Source organism: Cervus elaphus, chromosome 5 (assembly GCF_910594005.1).
Source record: "Cervus elaphus chromosome 5, mCerEla1.1, whole genome shotgun sequence".
In the NCBI taxonomy this organism is placed as follows: Eukaryota; Metazoa; Chordata; class Mammalia; order Artiodactyla; family Cervidae; genus Cervus; species Cervus elaphus.
The window spans coordinates 27,828,321-27,855,835 of NC_057819.1; the positions used below are offsets into that span (position 1 = coordinate 27,828,321).

General features: G+C 46.3%; 1 protein-coding gene across 1 annotated transcript; it reads right to left on the reverse strand.

Annotated features, from left to right (window-relative positions):
- Window positions 1-1,263: 1,263 nt before the first annotated feature.
- On the reverse strand, window positions 1,264-27,515 carry ANKLE2 (ankyrin repeat and LEM domain containing 2). The gene is made up of 13 exons (XM_043902197.1): window positions 27,271-27,515; window positions 16,818-17,288; window positions 15,085-15,279; window positions 13,541-13,734; window positions 13,273-13,461; window positions 10,375-10,497; window positions 8,497-8,563; window positions 6,999-7,171; window positions 6,151-6,257; window positions 5,138-5,328; window positions 4,208-4,844; window positions 3,531-3,662; window positions 1,264-3,175 (listed from the first exon to the last, which is right to left on the reverse strand). The coding sequence occupies exons 1-13, from the start codon at window positions 27,455-27,457 to the stop codon at window positions 2,953-2,955; spliced, it is 2,889 nt and encodes a 962-aa protein (XP_043758132.1). The 5' UTR covers window positions 27,458-27,515; the 3' UTR covers window positions 1,264-2,952.

Here is a 27,515-nt window from a genome sequence, read left to right on the forward strand (position 1 = left end):
AAGTCTCAGCAGAAAGCCCTTTCCCCAGGATCTGGTGTACCCTGGGCTGAAGTTTCGCAGGGCATCTGCCCAACAGGGGCCTCGGTGAGAGGCCCTGACCCAGGACAGTGAGCTCAAGTGGTTTTCTAAAAGCAACAACCATGCACCATTCTGTAGAAATAGTTGTGACAAGTTAGCCCGGGGCCGTGCCAATGTCTAAGACCAGAAAAGCGTCAGGCAGCACCAGGTGTCTGGCCTCGGGTGCTGTGAGGTCCCGTAGTCGAGCCCTGGGCACCTGGACCCTCGGCACCTGCAGGTCCCCCCTGTCTCCCTGGGCTTGTATGGTCACATACTGTCCTGTCTGCAGACCTGTCTTCAGTGGCATGTCCACCCTTTGTACTTCACCGCGGAGGAGCAGGGCAACGTTTCATAAACAGGAAGTGAGCCCAGGAGCAAGGACAAGGGTGTTTGGATGGGGTCACTTACAAGGGCCCAGGAAACCACCCTGAAGTGGGACATATGACCGAGAACTTAAGAAACATCAGGAAAGACCTCCCAACTGTGACTGACATAAAAACTCACCCCGAGAGCCTGTGCGTCAGGACGGATCCTGAACTGACTGCAGCGGGAATGAAGGTGGTTCCCACTGGCTGCATTGCTGTTTGTTCCAAAATATCTCGAGACAGTTGAGGAAGGAACCTGAGGGCACGTGTTACCCAGAGCTGCCTGCGGGTCTCCACACACAATGAGAAACACATGCCTCCAACTGCCTGAGCACACCTGGCTTGGGGATGGGGTAGCAATGTGCCCAGTGACTAGCAACTGTACCCAATAAGACAATCACCCTATAACCATCCCCTCTGAGCTTCTGGAAACATCCAAAAACTACCCCAGAAGATCTGGTTGCCACATGTGGCGCCAGCTCTCCCCCAGGAGCAGGGGACCCTCTGAAGCCCCCTGGACTGCAGCCCACGGCACAGCCAGCACCCACCATGATGGGGTTCCCATCACCTCTTTTCAACCGAAGACGTTACATACTGATTGTCAACATCACAGAAAAAGGCTCCCTGTTTCATAGGACACTTAGGAAATATTTGCTAGTTTAACTGATGCCAAGGCTTTTCACAACTGTGTTAGGAACGAAAGGGCCCCAGACAGCAAATAAACTGCTCTCAGATTGATGTTCTGTTTAACCCAAACACTGCTTAAGAGTTTGCTAAAAAGGGCACTTTTCCTGGGCACAGCTGAGAGAGGTCTTTCTGAAAGCTTAGAATGATTACCACATGGTTTTAAAAATAATTTATTCCATTAAGTAGTTTTAAAAAGATGTAAAACCACCACGGGACACATGATAATGCATTCAGTGGAACCAGGGCCAACTTACATAAACAAATGGAGAAATAATCAAAGGTCTAAACTTGAGAAAACAGGAACAGCAGTCTGTGAAGTTAGGGCACATCCCTACTTTAATTTCCATCTGAATATTTATAACAATATACAGGACGGCATGGTCAAATTTTAGAGAAAACAGATCATCACTATGACTACATCTGTGTTCTTATTTGAGAATAGAGATGTCTTTTAAAAACGCCATTTGGTTTGTAGAACAGAATGTATTTTTCTCTTATGTCTACGTCATCTGCTACACAAGTGAGAACACCCTTTTGAATTTTAAAACCTTAATCTCAGGTCCCGATATTCCTGACCTGTCTCTTGTTACTGTGTGAAAGAAATAAGCTTTTTTTTTTTAAACATGTTTCAATTCAGAATCTTTACAAATAAAAAATCTCACTTATGTCTACCTCCTATCACTGTATAGTCTCAAAGAATAAGCAGAGGAGAATCAAAAGTGGTTTACAAAAGGCACTGGACAGCAGATGCATTGGCAGTTCTCACTTTTGATCAAACACTGGCAATGCCCCCAGAACCCTGCTGTGAGTGGCCACTGCTAACACGGGAGAAACAGCCCTCAGCGCGGCTGCAATGTCCCAGGCCCTCTGGGATGCAGAGCTCTGTGTGCGGAAACCCTCGAGCAGGTACGGCCCGGGGGAGGGAAGACCAACCACACTGAAAGGACAGAACTGGGATCAGGTATTTCCTCCAAAGCAGACCTTTTGTCTCTACTAAAACGTGATGCTCTTTCATAAAGCAAGTCCAACTGAAATGCATTCTAAAATACGGGGTACACCTCAAAACCAGGGAACAACATTCAGGTTACTTTATGACACTGCACTTGCAGCTACATAAGGTGCACTGTGAAAGGCCAAGTGCTGGTGAGAAAGGACTCACCCTCCAAGGACCGCTGGTGAGTGAGTCCTGTGTGAGACTATTCACATGACTCCCAGCAGCTACCATTTTTCTTCTAGAAAAAAGCTACTTTCATCTTCTGGTCACTCACTTAAATATCTTCAGTGACTCCCAACTGTAAGTGTCGCTGCAAGTGTCCGACACACGCAAGGCTCCTTTACTCCCGATGCCCACCTCGTCAGCATCTAATCAATGGTTGGCAAAGCAGAGAGGATTTTCTGTCATGAACTAGAAAGTCAAAGACCCTCCCCAGAAAAGGCAGAGGCACAAACTTCCACCTGTGTTTCAGGAAAAGAGCAGAAGGGAGCGCAGCACTGTCGAGGGAGGAGGGGGGCTGCCGCCTGTGGGGCACCCCGGCCTCTCTGGCGCCCTCTTCTCTTATGTGTGCACCTGGGGCGGCTAACAGAGCCTGTCTGTAACCACACGGAGGGTTTTCAAAAAATCTCCATGAGTTTGCGTTTACCTTCTCTCCAAATAACAGAAAGCTAAATTTTATACAGAATATTTGCAATTTCTAAAATTCTTTTACTCTCTAAATAAGGACTGATAAATTAATCAGAATATTATTTTGGCATGTGAAATTTCAGCAATAAACACATTACTTTTCTTAAAAAAAACACAAAACAACGAAGAACAAACCAAGAACCCCAGCAGTGTGCACGGGCCCTACAAGGTGGCAAGCTGGGCCAGGCGCGCCATCCGGCGGAGATGGCCCCCGTTGGCGGGGCTGTAGCGCCCGGGGCTGCCCAGGCCGGAGACGTGAGGTGTGGAGCCAGGCTTCCCAGGGCTGCCGCCTGCAGGGCTGCTTCTCCCAGGGCTGCCGCCAGGAGGGCCACTGATGTCCAGGAGCTGAGACTTCAACTTCCCTTTCAGTGAGGGGCTGGACCAGCTGAGGAAACCAAGAACGGGCAGTCAGCATGGACGGCTGGATGGGATGGGGCGAGTGGAGGCCACAGACAGGATCTGGGCTCCTGCCCCCGAGAAAACACCTGCAGAGATGCTGCAAGCCTGGGAGCCATGGGCCCTGAAGACTGAAAGCTCATTACCATTCTCCACACGAGTGGCATGTGACCCTGAGCAGGAATCTGGGCTACTTCCATCCCATACCCACTTGTCAGCAGCATCCTTCCACTTTGTCACCCCCAGCCATACATCAGGGGACTCCCCATCAGCTTGGCTAACGGATCTGACTGTGTGAACTTTCCCACGAATCTAGCAACTCTGCCCCCTGGGTCTGTGGGTACCTCTGTCTGTCCGAAGGTGAGTAGCAAAGGACAGCGCTCCTCCACCTGTGTATGGCCGGGTACTGGCGAGGGTCCACGTCTGTGCACTCCAGGGCTGCCAGAACATCCCGATCCAGTTTTGATGGCTCTTCTCTAGAAGGCACGAGAAGGAGCAGAAACCTCCATGATTACACCCAGAAATTCAGCACCACTGAAATTACCACTGTCCATTACCACCACCACAGGCACTATCTGCAGGCTACAATCCAGGTCGCGGGTGAGGGTGAAGGTGGGGATGGCAGAGGGAACGTGCTGCCCACAGGGAGGAGACCCCGGCCCCAGCCCTGCTGGCAAGATGCATTCTGCGTATTACCACCTCCAGGAAGACAGAGCAGAAGGGGGAACAGGCCATCAGCTGGACAACTGAGACTGACCCCAAGATGGCCTTTCTTCCTAAAACTCATAGGACAGCTCAGTCACGGTGGGAAATACAGTGGACGCAAGGAGGAGCCAGGAAGGAAAATGCTGTCTCCCACTGGCTTGGAGGACCAATGAGGATGGACAGAAAGCCACCAACTCGTGAGACAGATGGAACAAGTGCCTGTCAGGCTGGCCGGGGTGGAGGGAAGTGTCCAAGAATCATACTGGCACCTGTGTCCACCACCCCCCAACACACATGCATGCTTCCCGACTCATACCCAGAAAGGAAGAGCCTCTGGACAGGGTCCTTCGAGGTGGGAACCTCCGAGGGCTCCGAGCCATTGCCATAGCGGGGCTCGTGCATGGAACTGTCCGGATTCAGGCACATGTTAGCAATTCCAGCAGACATCTCATTTTCTGTCCTTCCCTGGTTATTTCCAAGTCTATCAGCAGTAAGAGGTTCTAACACGTCACTTCCTCCTGCGTTCACTCTTGATGTCAGGATCTTCTTATCTCTAGTTTTCACTCTTTGATTTGGTGTCTTAGAAAAGCTACTTTCTAGATTCTGCAAATTCAATTTATCAAACTCAACAGTCAAGCCGGAGACTGGTGACAGGAAGTCTTCCTCCCCACTCTGGGCCTTGGGCCTCTTTCCACCCAGGGTCGTGCCATCCCTCAGGGGGCTGCAAAACCCATTTCTGCTGCTGTGGGGACTGGTCGGGGCTGAGGCTTCGATAAGTTCTGTCTGCTCCAAGGGGAGGATGTCACACCCCAAGTCTCCAAAAGCAGCTGCCCTGGGCGGGGTGTTGTTTCGAGCTGTATTTTGCCGGTTTTTTATCTCTTCCAAGCTCATGTCATCATCTTCATCTAGAAACGCCCTCACAGAGATGGAATTGCTGCACTTCCTGTGACGGCCTGTGAGGGAGAGAAAGCAGCTCTCAGAGGTGTTGACAAGGGGACTTCGGGATGTCACTGCACATAGTACAAACCCTGTGACAAGTCACTCCCGTATTCAAAGCCTCCTCCTCATTGTTTAAGACAGAAAACCTTGGAAAAAGTCAAGCAGGACCTTGCAGACAGAATTACAGGCTCCAGGCCCAGCTGGCCCCCCTCATGGGCAGGAAAATGAGAAGCCACAGGTTCCCACAGACCTGGCCACAGGATGGGCTGCCAGTCTCACCAGCCCTGGACACACTGCATATCCTTACCTAGGGCTGAAGCGTCCTCCTGGCGACATGCTGCATTTTCTCCCATGTCTTGCAGGTGTTTTTTGCCTACTTCCTGCTGAGTAAGGTACTCTTCTAGCTTTTGCAGGCCTGCCTGGGAAGACAGATCAACAAAACAGCCCAGAAAGTCCCAGTATTCGACCCAGGGATACCCCAGTTCATGAGCCAGCTCCCTGTAAGAATAAAGCAAATTAACCAGCTTTGAGAGCAGAAGAAAAACTCACAGAACCTACTACACAGAAAAGAGCCACTTTATGCTGGAAGTACACAAACTGAACCTGCAACCTTGGTTTCATTTTATCCTAAATTTGGGGCTGAAAGAGTACACTTAATTTCCTAAAGCAGCACCCCCCTCACAGGGTAAGACTGTGCTACAGAATGAGTCAAGGTCACAGGTGAGAAAGGTACCACTTACAAACAAACCGTTCCACTCACACCAACACTCATAAGAGATAAAAAAGGGCAAACTGTAAAACTCCACTAACAAAGAACATTTTGGTTTTCATAAAACAACGGTACCAAGTTGAAGACAATTCTGGTTTGGGCCAGACATAAATGTTTAGAGGTCCTTTTCAAGTTGTGAACTTAAAGCTGGGCACATATTTTGAGAAAAAGTTCTAAAACCATCCAGTTAAGCATTATTTGATACGATGTAAATTAGCTTCTTGATTGTGGAAAACACTTTTCAGGGACGTCTCTCAGCAGTTCCTGGCCATGTCCTCCTCTGGTATTTTATTTTCTCCTTCCTCGTGTGGCTCCTTTCCCCACACACCCTCACGCCCCTGGGACACCCCACCTGACTGCCAGGAGGGACTGTTTTCATGGAGCCTTGCTGCATAGGCTGCAGTGTACACCTCTGCAAATTAGACCTTAGTAAAAAGGCTTTAAAGTCAAGCAGTAAACACTTCTGGGAATTACTGATTTGAAAGTCCCAGTCAGCACACAGCACACAGCATCCCAGCACTCAGCCCTGTCCCTCGGTGCCCTCCAAGTACCTTCCCACTCTCTCAATGCCTCTTTCTGGATCAGATTTCCTGACACTGTGGAAGAAGCCGGCTTTCTCTCGAGGCGGGGTTTTCCAGAGTCGGCGAAAATCTTCTGCCTAGAACAGAAAGTGTGCTGAGATGTGCTGTGCACCCACGTCGCCAGGCGGTGCCCCCTGCCCCCAACCCCAAACACAGTGCAGGCAACGTGCCCCCCTGCCCTGTAGCTAAGGAACCTCAGCTGCATCACAGCAGAGGCCAGGAGGGACCCTGGCAAGGTCTGGGCTGGGTTCAGGGTCAGAAGTGAACCAGGAGGCTTTGAGGGAGACCCTACAGACCTGCTGCCCAATAAATGTGTGTGCTTTTTAGGTTTCACGCAGCTAAATCTATTCCTAACATTTTATAGTTTAAGGTAACTAACTACAGCTTTCTTTTACCAAGAGGAAAGAGTGCATACAGGTCAGTATATCAAGTACCTCCATCTGGAAGGTGAACTTTAGAGTCTGCAAGTGGAAGTTTCCTACTGACAGCACAAATCCAAGGACAATGGAATGGGCATACGCTGTGCAAGGTCCATGGGCACGGATGGGGGGGCACAGGTAATGCCAGCATGAGGAGAGTAAGCCCAGGTAAACCTCATTTCTTGGGAGCACCGCTTGTCACATACCTACCCTGGCTAACAATAATAGGGTCAAGACACTCTTGTTCCTCCAGGAAAGTTCTGAAGCCTCACTGACAACTCACTGGAGTTTCATGAGCTCTGGTCTCCAGGACCAAGCACAAAGCAAAAGGCTGGAAAAACCCAGCACTCCTGGTGGGGACGGCCAGGAGTTGTTCCAGAACCTTCTACAGATGCTCACCTTGGATGGACTCAGGGGCCCTGCGAAGGCTCGAAGGGTTAAAACAGGGTCTTTGGGGAAGCATCCAGTGTGGCCAATGTTAGAGACCTCGCCGGTCTGGTCTGAAGACCACAGCTCCCCGATCACAGGAGAAGACGTGTCCTCTGCCCTCAGGAGGGGCACATAGTAGTGACCTGGGAGGAGAAAACACACGGGGCTAAGTGATGTGTGTGGAGCCTGCACCACAGTGGCCGTTAGGCCCTGGGCATCAGCCTAAGAATCAGCTGGGTTATTACCCCACAGACTCTGCATGCCAGTCAAAGATGCTAACAGTAAAAAGGCTGAGAAAGCTCTGGAGCCAGAGCACCTGAAGAGAGGTCGGTCTGCGCCAGACTCCTGTACCTAATGAGCCCCACGCTCTTCCTCTGCAGAGAAATAAGGAGGAGGAGAAAAAAGGAAAGGGGAGCAACAAACACATGCTTGTTCCCAGGTTCATAGGAGGACTGAGAGGTGGGACCTGTGAACCAGAGCGGCTGAAGATGAGCTGGAGAAACCTTACAGAGAAGATGCATTTCAACCTCCGTCCTCCCCCAACTCCTATCCTGTTTCATACATTACAATTTTGTTACCACTGAACACACATCTCCAAGCAGACCTGGAATGACACACTTTGGTACAGAGCCTGGGAAGGACACAGGCTGAAGCCACAGGGACAGTGTGGCAGGAAAGCAGCAAGGACAGCAGGCGCGCCATGTGGGGGCCGCCGGGGGCCCGTGAGACTCCACGCCACCAGGCCTCACCGAGCGCTGCTCGAAAGAAACCACCAGGGATCTGGGCAGGAACGGAAACCAGAGAGAAGCAGATAAAGACGAGCACACAGGGGAGGCCAAGAGCTTCCAGTATCTGCAGCAACGCCACTGAGCGAGCTGCTGCCAACTGCTCAAACTCCCTGGAAACAACACAGAGCCGAAAGGGGGTAGGAAGGGGGGCTTTCCACCGCCAGATGCCCAGAAGCCTGCAGGCTGGCTGGGACACAGCCTGGGAGCTCTGCACCAGAGGCTGGAGGCCCCCGGAAACCAAGCAGGAAGGACTGGCCCACGGGCCATGGTCTGAGAAGCCCTTGGCCTGGAGAGTGGTGATCCAGGGCTGGGAGGTCACAGAAGCAGAGATGGGGACAGCCTGGGCAGAGGGCGGTGGAGGACAGGGAGCCACCAGACTGACATAGGGGATCCAGGCAGGCCTCTCCTGCCTTCTGGCTGCCCTGCAGGCTGTGGCCAAAGAAGAGGGGCCGGAGGCACCTGCTGCCCAAGAGGCTGCAGAGGTCAAGGGGTGAGGCCGCAAGCAACAGTCAAGTGACAGACAACTTGGTCTCCCAGAAAAGGGAGGTGGAACTCAGGGTAATTCTGAGGGGGTCCCAACAGCCCCCTGGCTTTACTCCCACACACAAGGCGGCCTAGTCGCTGCCAGGGCCTTCACCATGGAGGGCCTCCTCACTCTGGGCGCCCACTCCCCTCTTTACCCTTTAAGTAGTCTCGAATCCGCTCCTTCAGTTCCACAGATTTGTTTTTGCTTCTTTCACAAATAACCTATTAAAAAAATAAAAATAAAAAGTGAACACTCTGAATCAAATTTATCCTATTTTCTTATCATGAAAATGATATTGCAGAAGCAAATATTAAAGTCAAGAGAACAAGGATAGATAGATCCTAACACCTGAGTATTTCATAAAGCCCACAATAAAAAATGTTTAACAGTGCAATCTTCCTTCTTCAATGTTTTGTAAAAGCTCCAAGGGGCCAGGACAAGGAGAACAAACTCTGAGATTACAGGTAAATTTTACCTTCTTTCTTCAGGATGTCTATATTTCCTAATTTTCTGCAAGGAAAGGAAACCTTAAGGTGAACCATCAGGTCAGAGCAGGCATGTCCACACCTCAGGGCTATACACTTCACTGCCTGGGAGCCTGTCTTCTATGGTTTGGCTGGACTGAATTACAACTTCTATTGAACAGGGACACAAATGTTTCATTTTTGCGACTACAGGAATCAATGTTCTCAGACATTAGAGAATTGTGAACATTTTAGCTACAAACAATAAAAAACCAATAACCTTAAAATAAAAAGGAAGGAACCATAAAATTACCATCTCCTGCCAGCCTGTGAGAAAAACAAACTACCACTGCACAGTGAATCCTTCAAGGAGTGCAACATTTCCTTTTAAACTGTAACTGATTGTAAGAGATGTCCAATGCTTTAAAGACCTGTCACCACCTACTGTATAGCACATGGAACTCTGCTCATACTATGTGGCAGCCTAGATGGGAGGTGAGTTTGGAGAATGGATACATGTGTATGTATGGCTGAGTCCCTCAGTCAGTTCACCTGAAACTATCAAGGCTATCAGCATGAAACAAAATAAAAAGTGAAGCAAAAATGTGTCACCATCTTATATTGAGAAAACACACACACATGCACACAGAAAGTTGAGTCAGATTTAAGCCAAAATAATGGTAATTTCTGAGTTGCAGAATTGGCTGGTAAATTTTATTCTTTTTATGTGAATTCTAAACTTGCTATAGAAGTGGGTGCAACTTACATAATCACAGCAAATGAAAAGGAGGTGACACTGCCAGAACAGGATCTTACAAATTCTATTTCCACAGGGTTGGCAGGTCCAAGCCAGCCAACAGCTCCCATGCATGTTACAAATTACCTCATCTTCCAGTTCTTTCAGGTCCACTTTCCTCTCTGCCTCACTGTACAGAGGCACTGCTGCCTTCTCTAAAGCACATTTTGCTCAACTGCTGACATACATCCTGAAAGGCCTGTTCCTAAGGCTTGTGCGGGCCAGGGGAGAACACAGAAGAGGCACAGGACAGCTCCTGGTGCACACTGGGCTGAACACACGAGCAGCATCATCTTCATCATCACATCATCACCACCATCATCACTACCTCCATTATCCCTCACCAGTTACCATCATCCTCACCACCGTATCACATTACCACCACCACCATCATAACTGACTCCATCCTCACCATCTCCATCATCCATGACCACCACCATCAGCAGCACAAGTACCACCTCCTATGTTCTCTGACCCTGGTGAGCTGAAGGATGCAGAGGGAACTTGTCAAAACACAGTGACCCACTGAGGACAGCTTGACCATCCATTTCAGGAAAATAAAATCTGCAAACTAGGGCAGTTCACTCCCTCCTGGCGCTATAGAAGCATCTTCTTCAGAGTATATCTTACTTGACAATCAAGGTTCTGTTGCCATAAGGTAAACACATGCACACAGTTACTTGTGTCTTCACAGTAGCTGTGGTTGCAGACCTTGTAATTTTATATATTTTCGTTTCTAAAACTATGTAATAAGATTTTAATAGGTACTTACGTCTTCAGGTGTTTTATCATATTTATTCCTTGGGTTTTTTACAATCAAAGGGTGTGAAGAAAGCACATTGACCACATCTACGTTTCCAAACTTACAAGCAAAATGCAATGGTGTGTCATAGCCCTGGGAAAGATGCAAAAGAAGAACACTTCTATATACTTTTTTGGTTCATAAAGTTCCTTCAAGTTACTAAAAATAAGTAGTAAAACAAACAAAACCCTTAAAAGACTATAAAAAGGCAGTGTCTTTATAACTGAAAAGTAATTGGCACACTAGCATACACCCACTTTATGCCAGGGCGTTAGCCCAGCATAACGCTAAGTTCCTGTATGGCTGGGGGGCGCTTACAACAGAGCTAGGGTGTAACACCTCGTCAGCAAACAGCAGCTTTAACAATTCAGGACCCAGTACAATGTCTTAAAATCAATGCTCATAAGGTATAACAAATAGATAAAAACAAGATCTAGAATTGAGCAAAGCCCATGATTTGGTCTATACGCAGAACTCTCTCCAATGGCTAGTATTGCAGTAAATGAAACTCTTCCCTTCTGACTTCACAGGTTTTTCAATTCAATCCCTCCCCAGTCTCCCTGCAGACCAGCAGGCCCCTGAGCTGTGGAGCTACCACCCCCGGCACGTTCATTGGGATGGCCGCAGACTAGGAGGCAGTTCGGCCAAAACAGAATCTGCTCAGGTCCACCTGCAACCACCACACGTTCCAGCCCTCTGGTTCCTCCCTCTACATGCCATGCTTTGTGCTCAGAGCTTCTCTCCTAGCTATCTAGAGTCCCAAGGGCCCTGCTACCCGTACCCACACCCCCAGTTCCAGTCCCCCTTCTCCAAGGTGACCCCAGACCCCTGTGCAAGCAAATACCCTCAGGGCAGCTCCACCCCTGCCCCCTCCCCGCTCTGCACCTTTGAAGGTCATCTCACCGTCTCCAGGAGCTGCTGACACCGCCCGTGGCTTTCCCACACAGTAAACAGCCGGCTCCGAAGACTAGGCTCTGCCACACACACCCGCCCCACCCAGCACAGCTGTAGACACACAGAAGGATCTGAGCTGGGCTCCAGTAAAGCTATACTGACTGAATGGGACAGGCTGCCCCTTGCCAGCCCTGGCTTGACTGCCTTCTCCCAACCAGGCCCTTCCTGGTCCACCATCTACCTGAGCCGCCTCCAGCCCTGTGGCCAAGGCTGCAGCATCAGCACAGCTCCCAGCCAGGCCCCGGGGGCCGGGGCCGCTGAACATCAGGGCCAGCTGTGTCCACTCAGTGTTCAAGATATCAGAGTGCAAAGTGCCCTCCACACTCCCCTTCCTTCTGGCTACCCCTCTTCCTCAAGCACAAGACATCCTTCCCTAACCCGCTCTGAGCTTTAGCAGCTTGACCCCAGTCACGCCCCTCACACCTGCCAGCTACCTTCATTCCCGCACAGCTGGGGGGCTCTGGGTCCTCTAGCCACTCCTGGCTGATCCAGCCTCTCCTCCATACTATACCCTCTGCTGAGCCCCTGGGCTTGGAGGTCAACACTTTAAGCAATTCCTACTCTCAGTGCTTTGTGGTCCAAGAATGGGATCTGTAACACCTAATATCAAGAACTTATCCAGTGGTCTCTGTGGACACACAGGCAAGTTTTCAATGAGCGCTACACAGGCATGAAAAACACTGCATTATACTTCCAGCGGGGCACACGGGCCTGTATCGCATCAAGAAGTCACATTTCCCCAACTGCACTGTCACACACCCTGATTCAGTTTGTTCACTCTTAGTCTAACGTACTATGATTTTGTTCTCTCTGTCCTATTCCACACTTACTACTGCTTTCATGTAACCACTGTTTTCTCTTTTATGCTCCTCTTTAATTTTGCCAGCATGGCCAAAATTTTTCTCTTTGTCCTTTTCTCTCTTGTGAGAAAAGTTATTCTTGCTTCCAGTTCTGCAGTTCAATGTATCATATTCAATATGTTACAAAATAATCCACTAGGCTTTCTTTATTTCCTCTCCTGCCAACCACGACTTCTCAAACTCCTAAGTTTCGCTCAGAATTTACAGCCCTTGGCTCTCAGCCATCATTGGGTTCTCCCTTATATAAATATGTAAAACTCTTCTGTTTCAAGAATCCTTACTTAAGCCTTATGCACCATTAAAAATCACCCCACTGGGGGGCTCCCTGGTGGGTCAGTAGTGAACAATCTGCCTGCCAACGCAGGAGAATCAGGTTCAATCCCTGGGTGGGGAGAAGCCCACGTGCCGCAGGGCAACTAAGCCTGTGCACCACAACGACTGAACCCACGCTCTTGGGCCTGTGAGCTGCAACTACTGAGGCTGCATGCTGCAACTAGAAGCACGCACACCTAGAGCCTGCACTCTGCAACGAGAAGCCGCTGCAATGAGAAGCTTGCGCACTACAACTAGAGAGGAGACCCTGCTCTCCACAACTAGAGAAAAAAGCCCGAGCAGCAATGAAGACCCAACATAGCCAAGAATACCTGAATAAAATATTTAAGAACAAAAAAAATCACCCCACTGAACATTTTAACCCTACAGGAAATATTCTTCACATAATGTTAGATGGAAAAAACAGACACACATAGGACACTAGACTGTAAGGCACCAAAACCTTTTTACTTCTCCCTTTAGCTTTGGGGCATTCACTCCCCCTCCTTTCAGCTCAAGCCTCTCTGAACAAAGGCCATGAGGGAAGTGCCCTGGGGGCGGCTCCACCCCAACTGAGACCCAGGTATGCAGGCCAGCAGGGGGCTCTTCTCAAGTGTGAGCGGGTCTGTCTCAAAACACTTCTTTCTAAGCTCAAGCCTCTCCTCTGAGCTGATGCAGCTCAAGGATGCAGTAAATAAACACCCAAATACTGTTTCCACACCAGGATGGCTACGAGGCATACCACTCTGTCCGGTGTGTTGAGGTACAGGTCCACCACGTAGCAGATGCGCTTCTCCAGCATGTGCGGCTCGTCATCCGGGTACATGAGCCGCATGAACTCGGGGTTCTCCAGCGTCTCCAGGGTGAGCTGGCACACAGCAGCCTGGTTCTCTTTGGCAGCCACATGCATGACATTGTACCGACACCCTTCCTGAAAGAAAACGGCAGACTCTGAGCTTCGCTTTCATCACCTGCAGTCCTGATGATAATGACGCTAGAAGTAGGTTTACCTGTACAATGGTTGGGTTGTCCCCCGAACCAATCAGATACCGGGGATTACTCCAAATGAGGTCGGAAAAGGTGTCTTCGTCTCCCTTCTCCACGGCTTTCCGAAGTTTGGCAGTCAGGTCTTGTGTGCGCGGATTTTTATAGCTGTTTGCTCGCTCTTTGCTTGCTGTTTCTGACTCAGACAAGTACAACCCATCTGTCACGAAGAGACAATTGAAGAACACTGAATTTCACAAACATTTTCTCATCATCCACTATGTGCTTCACTGAGGGTAAGAAAAATCTTTCCCATAGACGCTGATGACCTACTTGCAGCAGACAGACGCGTGTCCCAGCCTCGGGCAGTGAAGGACAGGCTGTGAAGCTCAGCAGGGGGATGTGGGCACACAGCCAGGGATACGATCCACTCCTGCATGGGACCTTCCAAGAGCAAGGAGCATCCCCAGCAAGGCAGTGAGTCAAGAGGAAGGTCTACTGGCTGAATCACAACACCTGTGGGTGTGTGAAAGCCACTTGAGGAACTGTCACCAAACGTGAACAGGGAAACCTGTTAAGTGTTGGGAATCATCCTGGCTTCCATGGAGGAAACGCCTCCATGAAGTGATAGAAGAGGAGGCACACCGCACTCTTGATCCAAGGCCAACTGCCTGCAAGGAGAGCCGCTTGCTTCCTCAGGAACCCCAGCCAGCCTGGGAAGCAGGGCTGCTGTGAGCTCACGGAGGGGCCAGAATGAGGCTAGTCCACTGGGGTTTTGTATGATGCTGACAGCAAAGGCCCCTCACAAGACCCTGGTCCTGAGCTGGGAGTGGCAGTGGCCAGGTTTCCAGCTGGACGGCTCCCGCAGGCAAGCTCAACTACTGGGAACTGTCTGAGGCCAAGCAAGTACCACTTGGGCTTCCCTGGTGGTGCGGAGGTAAAGAATCCTCCTACCAATGCAGGAGATGTAAGAGAATGCAGGTTTGACCCTCGGTTGGGAAGATCCCCTGGAGAAGGAAATGGCAACCCACTCCAGCATCCCTGCTTGAAAAATTCCATGGACAGAGGAGCCTGGTGGTCCTCCGGGGTCCATGGGGTCACAAAGAGTAGGACATGACTGACTGAGCACATGCACAACAAAGTGCTTTCACAAGTACAGGTACAAGCAAGTACCGTGGGTCTTAGAAGGTGTAGCTTCAGGGCGGAAGTAGACAGGTCTCAGCATCTAAAAAGGCCAAGAACCCAACAGGCTGCAGGAGAGAAAGTGCCATAAGAGGGACAGAACACAGGGCAATGGAGGCCCTTTCGCTGCTCCTCCCACGGCCCTGTCAGCTTTGGGGCCCAAGAGCGGCCTGGCCCACTCAGCTCCTGTTGCCTCAACCCAGGCCAGCTGACCCGTCCTTCTCCAGCTGCTCCGTGGCCTGGGCCTCAGTTCTCTACTCCCAGCACACTGAACTTCTCTCAAAGGCGGAGAAAACTAGTTACCAAGAAAGAGGGTGTAAAACACCCAGGAGTAAATCTGATAGTAATGCCAGGTATGAACTGCTATATAAATGACTTTTTAACCCACCATTGTTAAAGAGTGGTGCCATTTTCACAGGAGAAAGTGGTAAAGAGGTTTTGCTTGGAGAAGGGAAATAATCACAAATTCCTCTGGCAAATTTCTCAGCATCTTCTCGGTTTGTAAAAGCTTTAAATCGGGATCCTTTGTTCATCTTGACAGCTTGTAAGGCTTCCTTTTTATCTTCATAAACGTGAATCCTTTCTGTATGGAAAAAGCGACAAAGGAAAATCAGAGACGATTAACTGGAGCCCTTGTCACCTAATTCACACTTGAAGCCCTGGGTTTGTTAATTAACAATTGTGATCCAGTAGCCTGATTTTTCTCTCATTAATATTTCAGATTTTTAATCTTCACAAAAAAAGGGCTTCAGTTAGCAAAAAGAACACAGTAAGTTTGATCATATGAATATGCATGGATATAAATGATAAATATTTTATATCTACATATGCAGTTTTTATACCTAAGGACATAAAGATAAAATTTATAGGCCAATGATCTAAATAATTTTAAAAGTAAGTCAAAAATCTATGACTATTGGACTTCCCTGGTGGTCCAGTGGTTAAGAATCTGCCTGCCAATGCAGAAAACATGGGTTCAATCCCTGCTTTGGGAAGATTTCCACATGCCACGAGGTAAGGCAACTACTGAACCCTTGCCCTAAAGCCTGTGCTCTGCAACAAGAGAAGCCACAGCAATGAGAAGCCCATGTACTGCAACTAGAGAAAGCCCAAGTGTAACAACAAAGACCCAGCACCACCATAAATAAATAAATAGAAAATACACACACAAAAAAAGGGTACTAGATATAAAAATACGACAGGTTTCCCTTATTTGAAAAGACCAAAAGGGAAGTTTAATAACATGCAGTATGGTTGATGGAACAGAAATAAGATTCTTGTTTTCCCTTTTCAGATAGACAAAAATGTACATTCATACTATAGAGAGGCTAAAAATCACTCATCCATAGCAAATAGTGATATCTTTTGGAAGACCATAGCTTTCAGTTTTAAAAATGCATACTGAAAAAAAATACCAAAAACCTTTTGACCTGACACTCTTACCAATTTTATAAAAATAAAAATAATGTACATACATACATATATATGTTAAATGTAAATTAAAATATATTAAAAATATAAAAGTAATTAAAATTTAAATACACAAATAAAACATAGTAAGCAGGGTCAGGAATGATACACAAAACAGTAAGATTTGGCTGGGGAGGAATAAATTTCATCTTTACAGACTACACACACATATATAAAATGTATGTATTATGTACACTGTTTTACAAAAAGTAACTTCATTGTGATCAAGCTTTCATTACTTCTGTCCAATGTTATTTTAGTCTTATTTAAAATTACAATTCTTTAATGTTGAAAATTATAACTTCACTGGTCATTTGCATTCATTAATATAAAAGGTGGTCAGGTTACAGAGAATTTAAAAAAAGTGAGGGAGATGATTAATCACAAAATGGAGCCAGTCCATAAATATTTATAAGTGAACTGTATCTCCATAGAATCCAATTTCCTTAATTTCTAAAAATCCCTATATAGATTTACAAAAAATTCAGGAGCATTCTATATAAAGATGTGAACAATGGTTAGTTTAGAGGAATGAGAATATGGTGATTAAAGTCTTCTTTCTTCTCTTCTGTAGTTTGTGATTTTTCAAAATCCCTCTCCCCTGATGTAAATGAACCACCTGTGTAACAGACACCCTACTGGTCACATTACCATTTCTTGCCGGGGTGTCCTCGAAGGCTGGGCACACCCCATAGTACAGAGGCGCCTCTGCGGAGGCTCTCAGCACGGCTTTCTGGCTGTTGACGCCGCCCGAGGCACTGAAAGGCGCTGAACAGGTCTTAGAAGTCATGGCGTCTTCTTCCGGAGGATTCAAGCCCACACTATAACCAAAGTCTCTGTCTTCAGAAAAGCTGACCTGCTCAGCTGGGCTCCCGACTGCAGACTTTACAATCCTTTGTGTGTCCTGGCCCAGGGACGGGGCATCTGCGGCACCAAGGGCGGGCAGGTGTGAAGGCAGTGTACCATGCTCTAACAAAGCCTGAGCCAATTTTTTCTCAAAAATGAACCTTGTTGTTGACGTAATGGGTCCACATTTCAATCCAGCTTTGACAATCTCTTCTCTAAGCTCGTCTGGATTTAGGAGCTTCAATCGCGCCAAGACGGTATCCATTGTCATCTCACCTAGGCCCAAAAGAACGAAAATCAATTTGATGGCTGTAAGTACGTCTCCTCTTAAACGAATTCAGCAAAGTTGCAGGATACAAGATTCATGTACAGAAATCTGCTGCTTTTTTATACATTAATAATGAACAACCAGAAAGTAACAAATCCTGTTTAAAATCACATCAAAAAGAATAAAATGCCTAGAAATAAACTTAACTACAGAGGTAAAGACCTGAAGACCTGTGAAGACAGACATTTCTCCAAAGATATACAGATGGCCAACAGGGACATAAAAGGTACTCAACATCACTAATTATTAGAGAAATTCAAGACAAAACCACAATGAGATATCACCTAACACTGGTCAGAATAGTTATCATCAGAAAGTGCACAAATATCAAAGGCTGGAGAAGATGCGGAGAAAAGGGAACTCTTGTACACTCTTGATGAGACTGCAAAATGGTATAGCCACTATGGAAAAACAGTATGGAGGTTCCTCAAAAAACTAAAAACACAACTACCATATGATCCAGCAATTCCACTTTTGGGATATATCTATCTATCTATACACACACACCCAAAGGAAACAAAAACACTAATCTGAAAAGATATGAGCACCCCAAAGTTCATAGCAGCATTATTCACAATAGCCAAGCTACAAAAAAGTGAAATTTTGCCATTTGCAACAACATGGAAGGGCTTAGAGGGTATTATGCTTAGTGAAAGAAGTCAGACAGAAAGACAAATACTATGTGTAGTCATGTGTACGAGGAATCTAAAAAATAAAACTAGTTAATACAACAAAAAAGAAACAGACTCACAGATAAAAAGAGAACTAGTGGCTACTGGTGGGGAGGAAGGGGAAGGGCAAGATCTGGTATGGGATTTAAGAGATGCAAACTACTATGTATAAAATAGACAAGGAATAAGGATAGGTTTACATCAGAGGAATTATAACCATTATCTTGTAGTAACTTTTAATGGAGTACAATATGTAAAAATACTGAATCACTATGCTGTAACCTGAAACTAATATAATATTGTAAATCAACTATACTTCCATTTTTTAAAAAAAAGTGGCAAAAGAGCTGGCTTCAGGGAATTCCCTGGTTAGGACTCCATGCTTCCATTGCAGAGGACTTGACCCTTGATTAGGGCTTGACCCTTGATTGGGGAACTAAGATCCTGAAAGCAACACACTATGACCAAAAAAAAAAATCATTGACTTCAAAGTTTCATCTCAATCCATTATTTCCCCATATTCTCTGGAGTCTATGATACAATCTGATCACACCAACATTTAGCGAGGCCAGCATGCTGGAGAATCAGGTACATCACTTGTCACCAGTTGCAGTATGCATGCATGTGTGCTAAGTCGCTGCAGTCATATCCAATTCTTTGTGACCCCATGGACTGTTGCCCACCAGGCTCCAATGTCCATGGAATTCTCCAGGCAAGAATACTGGAGTGGGATGCCATGCACCTCCAGGGGATCTTCCCAACCCAGGGATCAAATCTGTGTCTCTTCAGTCTCCTGCATTGACAGGCAGGCTCTTTACCACTAGGGCCACCTGGGAAGCCCAGCTGCAGAATAATTAAAAAGAAATCCCCAGGAAAGCAACTGACAATGTCCATCAAAACTCCAACTCCAAAAAAAAAAAACAAACAAAACAAAACTCCAACTCCAGAAATTTATCCTACAGATACATCTGTACTTTATTCCATACATGATGAGAAATTATGCAAAGATTTAAACAGAAGAGCCACACAGATAGCTCTGGAAGTCATTTTGCTAATACTGATGACAAATAGCTGATGTTTAACATGTGGGGGGATTCCCAAGTGCCTGGTTCTATCCTAAGCACTCTGTCTGCACTAAGTTGTTTAAAATTCACGGTAACTCCCCAAGAAAGTTTATTGCCATTGCTCACCCCTGCTTCAGAGATGGAAATCCTAAATCAGAGAAGCTAAGTGACTTGTTCAAGTTATACAGTCACCAATCAAATGGATGTGAACTGGAGCTGGAGGTTTCATCAATACATTTAGAGAAAGAGCAGTTAAATCTATGGTACAGGTTTAAGTACGGTCAGCTAGAACTGGGAGAAGGTAAGAAAGGACAGAGCACAGATCACTGCTGCAGTTACTGGGGCTGGAGGTGAGGGCTCAGACTAGAGAAACAGGACGTATTGACCACAGATCAGATGCCAGGAGTGGGGTCTTGAAGGACTGTAGTGGGCCTATAGTAATACCTAGATTTCCAGTCTAGATGCCTAGAAAGCGATTCCCCCTAAGGCAGAGAATATGAAAGATGCAAATGGGGATTTAGGAATTGAGCATAAGAGACACCCACTGCACATCAAGTAGGCATTTTGATTTTCAAGTCTGAGATTCAGAAGACGTTCAGAGTGAGAAAAACAGAGCTGGGTGTCAAGGGTACATAAATGAGTGCTTAATCCTTGCCTCAACACCTTGTCTCCAATTCATTAGCCTGTCATGCAGCGAGCAGAGTGAGCCTGGACTCAGTAACAGCTGAATAATTTTTCTTTTTAATAAATTTTTTTTCTTTTTAATAAATTTTTATACCACCCTTCCCCCCACTCACACATTCCAAGACTTCAAAAATCTTATCTTAAACAATCAATGTATTGCACAGCCCCCTCTAGAGCTGCCAAAGAAAACCAAGGGGGAGGCCAACTGACTACAGGAGCCCACTCAGGGAGAGCCCCTAAGGGGAGTCTGAACATTAGGCATAAGGTCAACAGGTGTGATAAGGGGCTGGTATGAGAAGTACAGGACAGGCTGAAGCCACACGCAAGGCAAAGTAGAGGTGGGGAGGACTGGGGCAGATGTTATGAACAAATGGAGAGAAACGCCACCTGATCCTGATAACATTCTCTTTTGCACATACCATCCTTGTGTCCTGACTCTAAAGTTATCTTTTAAAAAAATTTATTAGATTGATGAAAAAGTAATTGCAGTTTCTGACAGTGAATTTTAAATCACTATAACTAGGCTCAAACACATCTTTATTAATCAAAATAGGAACCATTACAATCAACACATCGTTTTTCCAATGAGAAAAAAAAAAAACCCATGCTTCAAGACTCCTCAAACTCGCGGAAAGCATTTTCTGCCTCCTACTGGTGTGGAAGTGCTTTCCCTGCAAAAAGTTGTTGAGATGCTTGAAGAAGTGGTAGTTAGTTGGTGAGAGATCAGGTGAATATGGTGGATGAGGCAAAACTTCGTAGCCTAATTCACTCAACTTTTGAAGGGTTGATTGTGCAACGTGCAGCCAGGTATTGTAGAGAATTCGGCCCGTTCTGTTGACCAATGCCAGCTGCAGGCGCTGCAGTTTTCAGTGCATCTCAGCAATTTGCTGAGCATACTTCTCAGATGTCATGGTTTTCCCAAGATTCAGAAAGCTGTAGTGTATCAGTCCAGCAGCAAAGCACCAACAGTGACCAAGACCTTTTTTTGCTGCAAGTTTGGCTTTGGGAAGTTATCCTTCTTGGAACTTCTCGGTCCAACCACTGCACCAGCTATTGTATACAATCCACTTTTTGCTGCATGTCACAATCTGATCAAGAAATGGTTGGCTGTTGTTGAGTAGAATAAAAGCTGACGACACTCCAAAACAACGATTTTTTAATTTTCAGTCAGTTCATGCAGTACACACTTAACAAGCTTTTTCACCTTTCCAATTTGCTTCAAATGCCAAATGACCACAGAATGAACACAGGTCGATGTTGAGTTCTTCGGCAACTTCTCGTGTAGCTGTAAGAGGATAAGCTTCAGTGATTGCTCTCAACTGGTTGCTGTCAACTTCTAATGGCCAGCCACTAAGCGCCTCATCTTCAAGGCTCTCGTCTCCTTTGCAAAACTTCTCGAACCACCACTGCACTGTATGTTCATTAGCAATTCCTGGGCCAAATGCACTGATGTTTCAAGTTGTCTCAATGCTTTACGGCCCATTTTGAACTCGAATAAAAAAGAAAAATCGCTCAAATCTGCTTTTTGTTTAACATCATTTCTATAGTCTAAAATGAATATAAAATTAACAGCAATAAGTCATCAGCAAAAAAAAAAAAAAAGCGAGAAACACACATTAAAATGATAACATAACCACATGTATTTAAGAATATATTCCAATACCAAATGGCAAAGTTTAACAATGCAAAACCGCAATTACTTTTACACCAAGCTAATATTTTTAACTGGAGGATAACTGCTTTATAATGTAAAGATTTCTGTCATACATCAACATGAATCAGCCATAGGTATACATATATCCCCTCCCCTCTTGAACACCCCTCACCTCCTATCCCTCTAGGTTGTCACAGAGTACTGGGTAGAGCTCCCTACATCATACAGCAAATTCCTATCGATTTTACATATGGTAATGTATGTGTCAACGCCACTCTCTCAGTTCCTCCCGACCCCTGCTTCCCTGCTGTGTCCACAAGTCTGTTACCTACATCTGTGTCACTACTGCTGCCCTGCAAATAGGGTCATCAGTACAATTTTTCTAGATTCCATATATATGTGTTAATATATGATATTTTTCTCTTTCTGACTTAAACTTCACTCTGTATAATAGGCTTTAGGTTCATCCACCTCACTAGACCTGACTCAAACTTGCTCCTTTTTATAGCTAAGCAATATTTCATTGTGCATGTATGTGTATACACACACACACACACACACACACACACACACACATACAACTTCTTTATCCATTCATCTGTCAATGGATATCTAGGTTGCCTCCATGTTCTGGCTATTATAAACAGTTAAAGCTATCTTTTTAATGTAGGCTAATCTGAAGGGGCTTTTGTCCTTGTAACCAAGTAAGCCACGAAGAGAACAATTACATTATATCACTAACTGTGTGACACTGAGCAAGTTATGTAAACTCTAAGCCTCAGTTTCCTCATCTATAAAACAGACATAATAATAGCTCCACTTCTTAACAAGAATTAGATAAAATAATGCATGTGTTTGACATTGACAAAGTATCCATAAATGTCAGGGATATGAAGTTATTACTAAGTAATATAAGCTTATTAGCCTTGCAGAATACACAGTATGCTAGAAAGTCAACTTGAATAAAGACAAACATATATCCTCTGTTACTGATATTCTTAATACACAAATATTTGCTCATGTGTGGGAAAGAAAAGATAAAGCAGGAAATAATGAGACTAGTTAGTTTCAGGGGAGGGTGGGAAACAGACAGCAAGGCCAGAGGGCAGGGGAGAGGACACTTCTGAATGATTTTATATGTTCTGACTTTTAGTAACTAACGTCTGTGATTCACATACACAAAAATCATGTAAATAAACAGATAGAAGAGACCTCCAAGTGGACTATAAACCAAAACAAATGTGCTCATCAGTATTACAAGTTAGTAACATAATGAATGGGAGAAGGAATGTAGCCACTGAAAAATAACATGTGCTCCTCTCCTCTAAAGACAGGAAAGGTACACAGACACTCTAGCTGGAAGGTGGGTTTTCACAGTGGTATAGGTTAGCGATTCTGAAGCTTTTTGTGTGTCCTCTAGGTATCAGCAAATAATTGGATATATTGTGGCTGCTGAGACCCAGACTCCTCACTGACAGAGAAGGGAGAGGCTACAACAGGCCTCAGAAAATTTCTGTAAAGGGCCGAGAGTAAATATTGAGGCTCAATTTTCCGTCCCCATGGAAAAGAAATGCAAAAAGGCAAAATGGTTGTCTGAGGAGGCCTTACAAATAGCTGTGAAACGAAGAGAAGTGAAAAGCAAAGGAGAAAAGGAAAAATATTCCCATTTGAATGCAGAGTTCCAAAGAATAGCCAGGAGAGATAAGAAAGCCTTCCTCAGCGATCAATGCAAAGAAATAGAGGAAAACAACAGAATGGGAAAGACTAGAGATCTCTTCAAGAAAATTAGAGATACCAAGAGAACATTTCATGCAAAAATGGGCTCAATAAAGGACAGAAATGGTATGGACCTAACAGAAGCAGAAGATAAGAAGAGGAGGTGGCAAGAATACACAGAAGAACTGTACAAAAAGGATCTTCATGACCCAGATAATCACAATGGTGTGATCACTCACCTAGAGCCAGACATCCTGGAATGTGAAGTCAAGTGGGCCTTAGAAAGCAACACTACGAACAAAGCTAGTGGAGGTGATGGAATTCCAGTTGAGCTATTTCAAATCCTGAAAGATGATGCTGTGAAAGTGCTGCACTCAATATGCCAGCAAATTTGGAAAACTCAGCAGTGGCCACAGGACTGGAAACGGTCAGTTTTCATTCCAATCCCTAAGAAAGGCAATCCCAAAGAATGCTCAAACTAAAGCACAATTGCACTCATCTCACACGCTATTAATGATCAAAATTCTCCACGCCAGGCTTCAGCAATACGTGAACTGAGAACTTCCAGATGTTCAAACTGGTTTTAGAAAAGGCAGAGGAACCAGAGATCAAATTGCCAACATCCGCTGGATCATCGAAAAAGCAAGAGAGTTCCAGAAAAACATCTATTTCTGCTTTATTGACTATGCCAAAGCCTTCGACTGTGTGGATCACAATAAACTGTGGAAAATTCTGAAGGAGATGGGAATACCAGATCACCTGACCTGCCTCTTGAGAAACCTATATGCAGGTCAGGAAGCAACAGTTAGAACTGGACATGGAACAAAAGACTGGTTCCAAATAGGAAAACGAGTATGTCAAGGCTGTATATTGTCACCCTGCTTATTTAACTTATATGCAGAGTACATCATGAGAAACGGTGGGCTGGAAGAAGCACAAGCTGGAATTAAGATTGCCGGGAGAAATATCAATAACCTCAGACATGCAGATGACACCACCCTTATGGCAGAAAGTGAAGAGGAACTAAAAAGCCACTTGATGAAAGTGAAAGAGGAGAGTGAAAAAGTTGGCTTAAAGCTCAACATTCAGAAAACTAAGATCATGGCATCTGGTCCCACCACTTCATGGGAAATAGATGGGTAGACAGTGGAAACAGTGTCAGACTTTATTTTTTTGGGCTCCAAAATCACTGCAGATGGTGACTGCAGCCATGAATTTAAAAGACGCTTACTCCTTGGAAGGAAAGTGATGACTAACCTAGATAGCATATTAAAAAGCGGAGACATTACTTTGCCAACAAAGGTCCGTCTGGTCAAGGCTATGGTTTTTTCAGTGGTCATGTATGGATGTGAGAGTTGGACTATAAAGAAAGCTGAGCACCGAAAAACTGATGCTTTTGAACTGTGGTGTTGGAGAAGACTCTTGAGAGTCCCTTGGACTGCAAGGAGATCCACCTAGTCCATCCTAAAGGAGATAAGTCATGGGTGTTCACTGGAAGGACTGATGCTGAAGCTGAAACTCCAATACTTTGGCCACCTCATGTGAAGAGTTGACTCATTGGAAAAGACCCTGATGCTGGGAGGGGAAGGGGACTACAGAGGATGAGATGGCTGGATGACATCACTGACTGGATGGGCCTGAGCTTGAGCAAACTCCGGGAGTTGGTGATGGACAGGGAGGCCTGGCGTGCTGCGATTCATGGGGCCGCAAAGAGTCGGACACGACTGAGCGACTGAACTGAACTGAACTGATGAGCCAAAGAACCTGCAAACACTCAAGAGCCATAGATGAAAGATGGCTGTCTTCCACAAACAGGTGGGAACCAGATTTGGCCTGTGGGCCATAGTTTGCTGACCCTTGGGCTAGAGTTAGAAGTATCTGCAACATGTCCATTCATTTGACAGAGACATAAAGACACAGATTAAGAAACTGAGGCAGGTCTGCAGACTGTATAATACTTCCTGACCTTATTACTAGCAGTATGATTACACAAGATCCTAACATTTGGGAATCTAAGTGGATGTATACAGGGTTTCTTTAACTCTTTATTTTATATTTTAATGATAAACACAAGGAGTTGAAAAATGGTACAGAGAAGTCTTGTGGAGTCACTATGTGGCTTCTCTCAGTGGGACACCTGAAACACTGCATCCAACCCAGGCAGCCGACCCTGGCACTAACCGCAACCTCACCAGGTTCTGCAGTCACTCTCCTCTTGTGTCTTTGTATGTAACTCCGTGATCCCTTACCATATGATCGTTTATCACACGAATAGCTTCACACAGACATGCTAAATTACTGAACTGTTCCGTCACCACAAAGATCTTTCTGCCAACCCTTGACTGTCACATCCAACTTCCTCCACTGTCCCCTACCCATGAAAACCACTGAGGTGTCCCCCATTGTTATAATACCTTTACTTCATGTTATATAAATGGAATTATACACTACAGACCTTTTGAGGTTGGCTTTTTTCACTCAGCGTAATGCCTTTGAGATCCATCCACGTTGCTGAGGGATCAACAGTTTGGCCTCACTGCTGAGCAGCATTCCACAGCATGAAGGTGCCAGTTTTATCCTTCAGACACATCTGGGCTGTTCCAGTTTTTGGCAATTACAAATGAAGTCATAAACGTTTGCATAAGGGTTTTCGTGTGAAAATAAGTTTTCGACCCTCTAGGATAAATGCCCAAGAGTAAAGTATAGGTTCAACTATTTGAGAAACTGGGAGTTTGACTTCAGAATGACTGCACCTTTAAAATTTTTACCAGCAATAAAAAAAAAAAAAATTTTTTTTACCAGCAATAAGTTAAAAAAAAAAAAAATTTCTACCAGCAGTAAATGAGACCTCAGTTTCTCAGCGTTTCCACTAGCATTACCAAATGTCATTGGTATTTTTTATTTTAGACATTCTCATAGGTGTGTAGTGATATCTCACTGTAAGTTTAACTTGCAATTTCATGACTGGCTAGTGATGTTGAACATCTTTTCACATGTGTTTATTTCTTCTGTACCACTTCTGTAATTTTTTGTCTGAAGTGACTTAGAAATATAAGTTGAAAATTTAAAAAGAACTTAATAAATAAGACACTCCAAACTGTAATTTCTTAGCCTCTGGTGGCTCAGACCCTAAAGAATCTGCCTGCAGTGCAAGAGACCCGGGTTCCTTGCCTGGGTCGGGAAGATTCCCCTGGAGAAGGGAAGGGCAACCCACTCCAGTATTCTTGCTTGGAGAACCCGGTGGACAGAGGAGCCTGGCGGGCTACAGTCCATCAGGTTGCAAAGAGACTGACAGCGGCTTTCCCATCACTTTTCAGACACCACTGGCCCCCACGGTCTTCAGTCTTAGTGTTTGCATAGCCTTTCACTGGGGCGTCCTGTTTTCTGATAGGGTTTTCTGTCACAGTGGGTTTTCTGACACAGTGCTGACAGTGTACCTGGACACAGCAGCACGCGATTTACTAAAGATGTCACCTGAAACTTTCTGAAGGGGATGAGAGAAGGTAAACAACCAGAAACCCAACAGGTTGCAGGGCAAGCTGGACCTCGTGTCAACAGGCCTGCATCTCCACACGGCTTCTGCCTCGGACTTGTCATCCCCGCCGAGCGGGACCTTCCTGAGGCCTGCTCCCTCTGCTGTAAAAATTAAGTCATCTGTAAGGACCGCTGCAGCCCCGAGATGTCTAGGTAGGGTCATCAACGTGTTGATGCTAATAAAATTAGCTTTCTGCTAATAAAATTCTATCTCCTTATCAGGGTATTTGAGAAACTGTTTATCCTCCAGGAAGAAACCAGACTTGCGGGCAACGCGGTGAAAGAAAACTGAACGAAGGAGGATCTGGGATGCACGCAGGGTGCACACTGCCTTCTCGGTCAAATCAGGGGGCTCAAACCCACAAAACTGGGCACAAACGTGCCCCCGGGCATCCAGCATTGCGGCGCTCTCACCGCCTGCAAGGCAACGACTCGCGCGTTTTACTTCAGGTCTCTTCCCAGAACACCGACTCAGGCCGGGGAAGGGGATCCAAGCCCGGAGAGGAAAAGCACCGGGGGACCCGAGCCGGGGAGGCGGGTGGGAGAAGAAGGGAAGGAGGACCCAGGCCCGGGCAAGGGAGCGGGCCCACCCGCGAACCGGTCTTACCTGGATCGGGGGCTGGGCCCGCGGCCGCGCGGGGCGGCGGGTCGGGTGGACCGCTCTGACCCAGGCCCCGCGGCCGCCTGTCCAACCGCCGCACCAGCCAGCGCACCGCGATCAGCAGCACCGAGGCGCCCAGCAGCTCCCAGGCCAACGCCGCCCACTCAGTCGCCGCCAGCCGCGGCCACAGCATCGCCACAACTCACCCGGTTGCCGCCGCCGCCGCCGCCGCCGAGGCCCACTCGCCCGAG